The sequence below is a fragment of the Felis catus genome, chromosome B1 (genome assembly GCF_018350175.1).
Source record: "Felis catus isolate Fca126 chromosome B1, F.catus_Fca126_mat1.0, whole genome shotgun sequence".
Lineage (NCBI taxonomy): Eukaryota > Metazoa > Chordata > Mammalia > Carnivora > Felidae > Felis > Felis catus.
In genome coordinates, this window is record NC_058371.1 from 149,702,267 (window position 1) to 149,711,367 (window position 9,101).

The following is a 9,101-nucleotide window of genomic DNA, read 5'->3' on the forward strand; positions in this document are numbered from 1 at the left end:
GCACAAATCCCACAGACGGTGAGATTACGACCTTAGCTGAGATCAAGAGCCAGACACTTAACTGACTGAGCCACCGAGGCACCCCATAATTCATGATTTTAAATGCTTGGAACATCTTTGAATTATGCCTCCCCAATCCTTCTATTCACTACTAAATTGATCCAGGAAAGCTAACAAACTGTGAACCTTATATTGGCACACTTCCAGTAGGCCTGATTGTCACTGAGAACCCATCAACGAGGATTTCTGGGGACACAGCCAGCCTTACACCAAGATATATAGATGTGATAAGGCCCTCCAAGAGTCCAAGAGAAGATTTTTGAGTTATCACTTCCCCTATGAAGTCTTCCCTGATGCTTTCTTCCTCCCCCATGGTACTCTCACAGAAATCTGCTCACTTATCTTTAGCAGTAGTCCCTGTGATTTATGATACTTAATTGTCTCATGTGGAGCTGCTCATGAACAGAGACCATAGTTATTTATATATTTTTAAGATTTTAAATTCCAGAAAGTTAGCATACAGTGTAATACTAGTTTCAGGTGTACAATATAGTGATTCAACACTTTCATACAACACCTGGTGCTTTTTAATCCTCATCATCTATTTAACCCATCCCCCCACCCACTTCCTCTCTGGTAACTATAAGTTTGTTCTCTATAGTTAAGGCTCTGTTTCTTAGATTGTTTTTCTCTCCTTTTTCCCCTTTGCTTGTTTGTTTTGCTTCTTAAATTCCACATATAAGTGAAATCATATAGTGTTTGTCTTTCTCTGACTGACTTATTTCACTTAGCATAATACTCTCTAGCTCTATTCACATCATTGCAAAGGGCAAGATTTCATTCTTTTTATGGCTAATATTCCAGTGTGTGTGTGTGTGTGTGTGTGTGTGTGTGTGTGTGTGTGTGTGTGTGTACCACCTCTTCTTTATCCATTCATCAGTTGATGAACACTTGGGCTTTTTCCACAATTTGGATATTGTAGATAATGCTACTATAAACATTAGGGTGCATGTATCCCTTTGAATTAGTATTTTTGTACTCTTTGGGTAAATACCTGGTAGTGTGATTGCTAGATCATAGGATAGTCCTATTTTTTTTAATTTTTTTAATGTTTATTTATTTTTGACAGGAGAGAGACAAAGTATGAGAGGGGGAGGAGCAGAGAGAGAGGGAGACACAGAATCTGATGCAAGCCCCAGGCTCTGAGCTGTCAGTACAGAATTTGCAATAGGGCTTGAACTCATGAACCTTGAGATCATAACATGAACCGAAGTAGGATGCTTAACCAATTGAGCCATCCAGGTGCCCCAGGGTAATCCTATTCTTTAACTTTTTGAGGAAACCAGAGTAGCTGCACTAGTTTGTATTCCCACCAACAATGCAAGAGGGTTCCCCTTTCTGCATATCCTCACCAACACCTGTTTCTTGTGTTGTTGATTTTAGCCATTCAGACAGGTGTGAGGTGGTATCTTAGAGTAGTTTTGATTTGTATTTCCCTGATGATCAGTGATGTTGAGCATCTTTTCACGTGTCTGCTGAATGTATGTCTTCTTCAGAAAAATGTTCATGTCTTCTCCTCATTTTTTAATTGGATTATTTGTTTTTTGGGTGTTGAGATTTATTAGTTCTTTATATGTTTGGGGTAATAAACCTTCTACACTTTATCAAATATATCATTTGCAGATATCTTCTCCCATTCTGAAGGTTGCCTTTTAGCTTTGTTGATTGTTTCCCTCACTGTGCAGAAGTAATCCCAATAGTTTATTTTTGCTTTTGTTTCCCTTGCCTCAGGAAACATGTCTAGAAAGAAGTTGCTATGGCTGATATCAAAGAAGTTACCACCTGAGTTCTCTTCTAGGATTTTTATGGTTTCAGGTGTCACATTTAAGTCTTTCATCCATTTTGAATTTACTTTTGGCTATGGTGTAAGAAAGTGGTCTAGGTTCATTCTTCTGCATGTTGCTGTCCAGTTTTTCCAACAGTAACTGTTGAAGAGTTAGTCTTTTTCCCATTGGACATTCTTTCCTGCTTTGTGGAAGATTAGTTGGCCATATATTTGTGGGCCCATTTCTGGGTTCTCTATTCTGTTCCATTTATCTAGGTGTCTGTTTTTGTGCCAGTACCATACTGTCTTGATGAATACAGCTTTGTAATACGGCTTGAAATCCAGAATTGTGATGCCTCCAGTTTTATTTTTCATTTTCAACATTACTTTGGCTATTCTGGGTCTTTTCTGGTTCCATACAAATTTTAGAATTGCTTGTTCTAGCTCTGTGAAGCATGCTGGTATTATTTCAATAGGGATTGCATTGAATATGTAGGTCGCTTTGGGTAATATAGACATTTTAACAATATTTGTTCTTCTAATCCATGAGCATGGATTTTTTCTCCATTTCTTTGTGTCTTCTTCAATTTCTTTCATAAGCTTTCCATAGTTTTCAGTGTACAGATTCTTTACCTCTTTGGTTAGGTTTATTCCTAGGTATCTTATTGGTTTTGGTGCAATTGTAAATGGGATTGATTCCTAATTTCTCTTTTTCCCTGTTTCATTATTGGTGTATAGAAATGCAACATATTTCTGTATGTTGATTTTGTATCCTGGGACTTTATTGAATTTATTAATTCCAGCAGTTTTTTTGTGGAGTCTTTAAGGTTTTCTATATATAGTATCATGTCAGCTGCAAATAATGAAAGTTATACTTCCTCCTGGCCAATCTGGATACTTTTTACGTCTTTTTGTTGTCTGATTCCTGTAGCATAGTTATTTATTTATATTTTTATTCCCAGAGACTCATACTGTTTCTTATATAAAGTAAACATGTAGTAATGACTTGTTCAACTATAACTAATGAAAATAATAGTTATTTCCACTGAGTGCTTACCTTGTATGCCAAACATTGTTTCAATACTTACAACTAAGTGAGGGCATATAATCAGTCACATTTTGTGCAAAAATAAACTGAGAATTAAAGATATTAAGTAAGTTGCCCTAAATAACACAGTTAATATATGGCATAGCCAAGATTTAAATCTAATTCTAATTTTTTTTTTATTTAACGTTTATTTATTTTTGAGACAGAGAGAGACAGAGCATGAACGGGGGAGGGTCAGAGAGAGGGAGACACAAAATCTGAAACGGGCTCCTGGCTCTGAGCTGTCAGCACAGAGCCTGATGCAGGGCTCGAACTCACGGACCGTGAGATCATGACCTGAGCCAAAGTCGGCCACTTAACCGACTGAGCCACCCAGGCACCCCTAATTCTAACTGATTCCAAAATCATGCTCTTATTCGTTTGCTGGAAGAAAGAAAAGGAAGGGAGGGAAAGAAGAGAACAATAGCTTTAAAATTTTCTCTGTAAAGAGACTGATCAAAAGAAGTTCAATATGAAAAATTCATGTATTCAGTGGTTGTAAACTACTTTTTTCTTTAGAATTTTTAACTAGCATTCACTCTTACATAAGCTACTGTACATTATAAGATTATTTCCTGGACATATAATTTTTATTTCTGTATCACCTATATCTAAACTCCACAAAACTCTTAAATTGTTGTTGTGTGGATACATTTTACTTTTATTCAAGCTTAGGAGCAACACTGAGTTAATCAACTCTTCAATTCGCAGACCCTTTAGACAAATTATCATTCATTTACTAACTATGTAATCCAGAAAATATATACCAAAGAGATATTGATCAAATAGTTGCTAGCCGGGAAAGGGACGGCAAACCCAAAATTCAAATATTTGAAATGCTCATAAATTCACTATTCAAAACACATTCTCATATTTTTTTAGCTACCCTAATCCTCGTCAGTGGACTGTCACTTTTGGTGTTTCAACAACATTTCCTAAACAGAGAAGAGGAGTAAGGACTATTTTAATCCATAGCAATTATAACCCTGCAACTCATGAAAATGATATTGCAGCTATACAACTTGACAGAGGCATCACCTTTACCAAAGATATCCATAGGGTGTGTCTCCCGGAGGCTACCCAGAATATTCCGCCTGGGTCTACTGCTTATGTAACAGGATGGGGATCTCAAGAATATGGCGGTAAGTGTTTCAGGAAAAATCAAACAACAACAACAACAACAACAACAAAATCTCCTGGGACTTGCTGTTATGTAATTTAATTAGGGAACACCTGAAGGACATTTCTGTGGAAGGAACGATCCCATATTCTGATGAGTACAACCTCTAGTTATTACTACATAACTTCAGCAAAGCAAAGCAGTGTCCCTAGAAATCATGGGGGATTCTCAAACATAGTAATAGGGAAATGTAAAATAAAAGTGGTGAAGAAACATGAGTTTTTCAATGTACCAGGGACTCTATAGGTCTCAAATGTCTCTCATATAAAGAAAATTTTTAATTTTGAAAAGAAGATTTTGATAGGTATTCTCTAAGGGTTTTAACACCCTCTAAGGTGTTAACAATCATTAAGGTATTCTGAGATGAAATGAATTCTACCTCTAGAGCAAGAAACTCTACATATATAAGCATTGCTCACTCTTTGTTTATTGAATGAATAATGAGGGCAATGTAAAAGAACAAATAGGGCCATGGTGAAGAGAATATCAACCAGGGCATGGAAGGACATAGCATTAACAATTTCCACATGCTTCAGGTCATGCTGTAGACTGTATCTCCGAGAAATAATATGAAGACTTAATTGTCCTAGAAAATACCTCATTGTGTTTTCACCACTGAAAGTAATTTGGTGTAATAGATAAAATGTGTGCCAATCATAAAAATGGCAGTGCCATTCTGAAGGAACATCAATACAAGTAAAATAAATTATTTCTTTAGCCTTGAAACCAGACTGGTTTCTCTTTCATTGGTAAATTAAAGTTTACTCAATATGTAATTTTCCAATTCAAAGTCAGTCAGTGAATAACTTAAATGCTGCTAGTCAATATTAAAATAGCAGATATGTTTTGCTCTTAAGGTCCAAGGGGCACTGCATCACAAAGTAAGGTAAAAAAATAAAATTGAGCTGTGTAGAGGGTTTATTCTTCTTTACTATGGGCATCTTTGTTGAAAAGAAACTCCCAATATATCTTCCATAGCCTTCTTTGCTAAATAAGATACAGTGTTTTGGAGTACAGTTATTCCTTCCCATATTTGACACAGAATCATTAATTTACCCATTCCATTTCTGCTTTATACTTCACAGGTAGCACAGTTTCAGATCTACAGCAAGCACGGGTCAGAATAATAAGTAATGATGCATGTAATGCACCAACTAGTTATAATGGAGCTGTTTTGTCGGGAATGCTATGTGCTGGACTACCTCAAGGTGGAGTGGATGCATGCCGAGTAAGTTCAAAATAATGTTATCATGTCATCATCCAAGTTCATAAGCACTTACTGGCATGTGATACTGTGATGAGCACAGAGGTAACATAATTAGAATACACAGCCCTGATCCTCCAAAAAATTGTTATATAGATTTTACAGTTAAAATTCTCTTATGAAATTGATCCAATGTTAATTTTAAGAACTTTCTTTGTGATTTTTAATATAAATAACACCTGAATATCAGCACCCTGAAGATAAAAAATGTACACAAAAAGCTTAGTTATTTCAGTCACGACAGTTTCTATAATTGTAAAACAGCACAAATGAGGGAGGGGGGAACTATTTAGATCAGTCCTGTCTTTTTTAACCAAACATAAAAATGAAAATAACTATGAAATTCTTACTTTAAAATAATTACAATAGGATTTTAATGCTAACATTTTTAATTAAATTATCTAAGCAATTAATGTGGTTATATCCTTTAATAGATTTTGATCCTATGTCTGAAATCCAACCTCATATAGTAACAGCAATAACTACTTAGTATCCAAAATTACATTTCTGGAATTAAGAAAAATTAATCTTTTCTTAGGGAATCTGCTGCTGTTTGGGGGGTGGGGGAAATTGTATGCAGAAAAATCAAGTTTATTCTTTCCTCAAACAATGCTGACAGTTTTTTATTTCAATTTTTTTATTTCACTTTTTTATTTCAACTTAAATTCTAATTAACATATATGGTAAAATTGGTTTCAGGTGTAGAATTAAGTGACTTATCACTTACAGACAACACCCAGTGCTTAACACAAGTGCCTTCCTTAGTACCTATCACCCATCTAGCACATCCCCCACCCACCTCCCTCCATCAAACCTCAGTTTGTTCTCTATCTTTAAGAGTCTCTTATGGTTTGCATACATTACTGACTTTTATATTTTAGTTCTCACATTCTTGAAAAAATGGGTAAGAAGTAGCTCTTCCACAGTTTTTTTCACATTTTGGGCATTTTCCCCTAAATGAAACATTTTTATTGACCACAAGTTGTGTATAAATGGAGAGGAACTGTTTATCAGTTTTCAAGAAACCATTAATTACCCATTAGCCCTTTGTTCCCTTTAAGTGGAGATGTCTTTGTGATAGGAAACACTTCTTGTTCCACTTCCTATTTTTTTTATTGCTAGTTCTGTAACAACAAATTCTCAAACTTCATAGTTTTCAAAAAAATTCACCAAATAAGTAACACACATCTACACTGACAATTCAGCATTAATTAGAACCGACTTAGGGAAACACATGAAATATAAAAGGGCATTACTCGTGCCTTACTCAAAATGCCCCTTTCCTTCTGCATACACAATTTCCACTCTTCCCCTCAAGCCCGGATCAAGTCATCATGAAATTCCCCCTATGTGTTGCACTCTGGACCTCACTAATTTTCAGCTGAAATACTACAATACATAGAGTTTGTGCATCAGAAAGAACTAGCACTTTACAAAAGAGATTATGAGATCATACTTGTTTCGGTTCATTTATTCATAGAAATTGTATGTTTTCTGTGCACCAGATACAGTGCTAGCACAACTATGTGTTCCCTGCACTCATCAAGGCTATAGTCTAGAAGAGGGAACACAAGTTAAAATGCCTGCACAACCAGGCAGTGAAGCTGTCCAGATACAGGATAAATTACATGTCTCTCTTAGTTTAACATCTGCTCGTCCACTCTTAGATATTATGCAGAGAAATTCCTTACTAGAAAGAATAGCAGCAGAAGCACAACGGTGAAAAAGAACTGGGTAGCTGGAGCACGAACACACAACCTGAAGGAGGCAGGTGCCAATCAGCTGCATGCAGTGCTTGCCATGCGATTGGCGATTCACACACTGACCCTTCTCCCCATCTAAACCAGTAATTAGAAGAGCTAGCTACAAAGAGCAAATGAATAGCAAACCATTCTAAAAGCACACTTGATAATAGTTGGCTTTTATTAGTAGTACAGACTGTATGCCAGGCTATACTGGAAGTGTTACATGTATAAAACTCATTTAAACATACAGAAACATTACTCATAGATGAGGAAACTGAGATCAGAAAAGCTATTAAATACTTTACTGAAGGTCATATGGCTGAGAAGTGGAGAATTCTTCTTACCCAGTCTATCTAACTCCAGAACCCACAGACTCAATCTATCATGCAGCATGTAAAATGGACTAAATCTGTCTCCCCAGCTAGATTATTGCATGTACAAATATTTGTTGGTTGGGTTATTATAATTGGCCAGTATTTCATAAGGAGTGTTTTACTCATTGCCTTATACATTTCTTTGTGATTATTCACCAAAGAATACTTTTTGATGATATATTATTATGCATCAGACACCATGCAGGTACTACGAATAGGAAGACAAATGAAACTTCATCCATTCAACAAATATTTGCTTAGCATCTCCCGTGAGTTAGAAGCTTAGGATATAGCAGGGTGCAGAATAAGTATGCCTTCCCTGGCAGACCTTACAGAATAACCAGAAAAACAGACACTGAACAAGTATCCTAAATGCTGTGAGTTTTGCAGCAATGTGTGGTTGTCACAAGGGGAATTGGTGCAAGGGAATAAGTTCAAACAGGCATACAATGTGTTTGCATAAAATAATATAGAAGTGGTGAAAGAGATACACACAAGATGTGGAACACAGGAAGTAAAAAACTAACCCAACCCAAAGCTAGAAGGGGTGGCAGTGGGAAAGAACAGCCCTGGGAAGGCTTCCTGGAGGAGGTAAAGTCTGGGATGGGAAGCAGTACACCAGGTGACTGAGGACAGTCTGGGAAACATGCACCTCGTCTTCTCACACCTGAGGAAGGAACAGTGTGTGTTCTTAAAGGATTTTGGTTAATTTTCACATGAAATTGGTACACTGTTTCAACTTGCTGTAACATTTCACAAGAAATGTCAGATTATTTTTATTGTCATACTGGGTGTGACTTCTACTGACAGAAATAAACTCCTTAATACTTCAGGGTGGTCTCACACTTAAATTCAATCATTGTGTTTCTTTCAGGGTGACTCTGGTGGCCCACTAGTTCAAGAGGACTCACGGCGGCTTTGGTTCCTTGTGGGGATAGTAAGCTGGGGGGATCAATGTGGTCTGCCAGATAAGCCAGGAGTATATACGCGAGTGACAGCCTACCGTGCTTGGATAACCGAAAAAACTGGGGTCTAGAGCAATAAAGGCATCTCTGTGGCAAAGTCTGTACGCAGGTGTATGCCTAAAATTCCAAAACCTTGCCTTTCAGCTGCAAAAGAACCCGAAGTTGCCCTATTTTAACCTCCGGTCACATAAATATCGTTTCGCAAACACAATTTGTTCTTTATTACTACAGATTTGTTTTCTCAAGAAAGCTATATGAATGTTGCATAGTATTGTGGCTGTGTGCCAGGGGAAACATGTAAACTAGTTACAGAGGTAACAATTTTATTACAGTTGTGATAAGAGCTCATAGTGAGAAAAACAGGTACCCTGAGAGAAGATATTAGAGGAATCTGGACAAGACTGCAGCATTGGAGGAGTCTTCCCTGAAAAGTCTCACTGAAGCTGATAATAGTAGAATAATAGTCAAGGCAGCAAGAATAGCATGAGGAAATAAAAATCCTATTTATTTGAAATTTCTGGTTACTCAATAGGCAGTGTAAGTCCTAAAATTAAATATGTGAAGTCATTGTACAGCAATTTTAATTACCCTATAAGAACACACTCCCAAAGAAACTGAGGAATTTCAGGTATTTAAGATCAAAGCTAAAATAGTCACTGCT

The 9,101-nt window shown here is 36.7% G+C and overlaps 1 protein-coding gene across 1 annotated transcript in view; it reads left to right on the top strand.

The window, feature by feature from the left end:
- The window catches only part of TMPRSS11D (transmembrane serine protease 11D), a gene marked incomplete at its 5' end in the record, with an annotated part of 33,671 nt that extends 25,134 nt beyond the window's left edge, over positions 1–8,537 (top strand). Inside the window, 3 exons of the mRNA XM_045056748.1 lie at positions 3,795–4,054; positions 5,178–5,320; positions 8,350–8,537. Coding sequence (XP_044912683.1) covers positions 3,795–4,054; positions 5,178–5,320; positions 8,350–8,511 — 565 coding nt within the window. The remainder of the gene's footprint in view (positions 1–3,794; positions 4,055–5,177; positions 5,321–8,349) is intronic.
- Between the last annotated feature and the right edge of the window lie 564 nt (positions 8,538–9,101).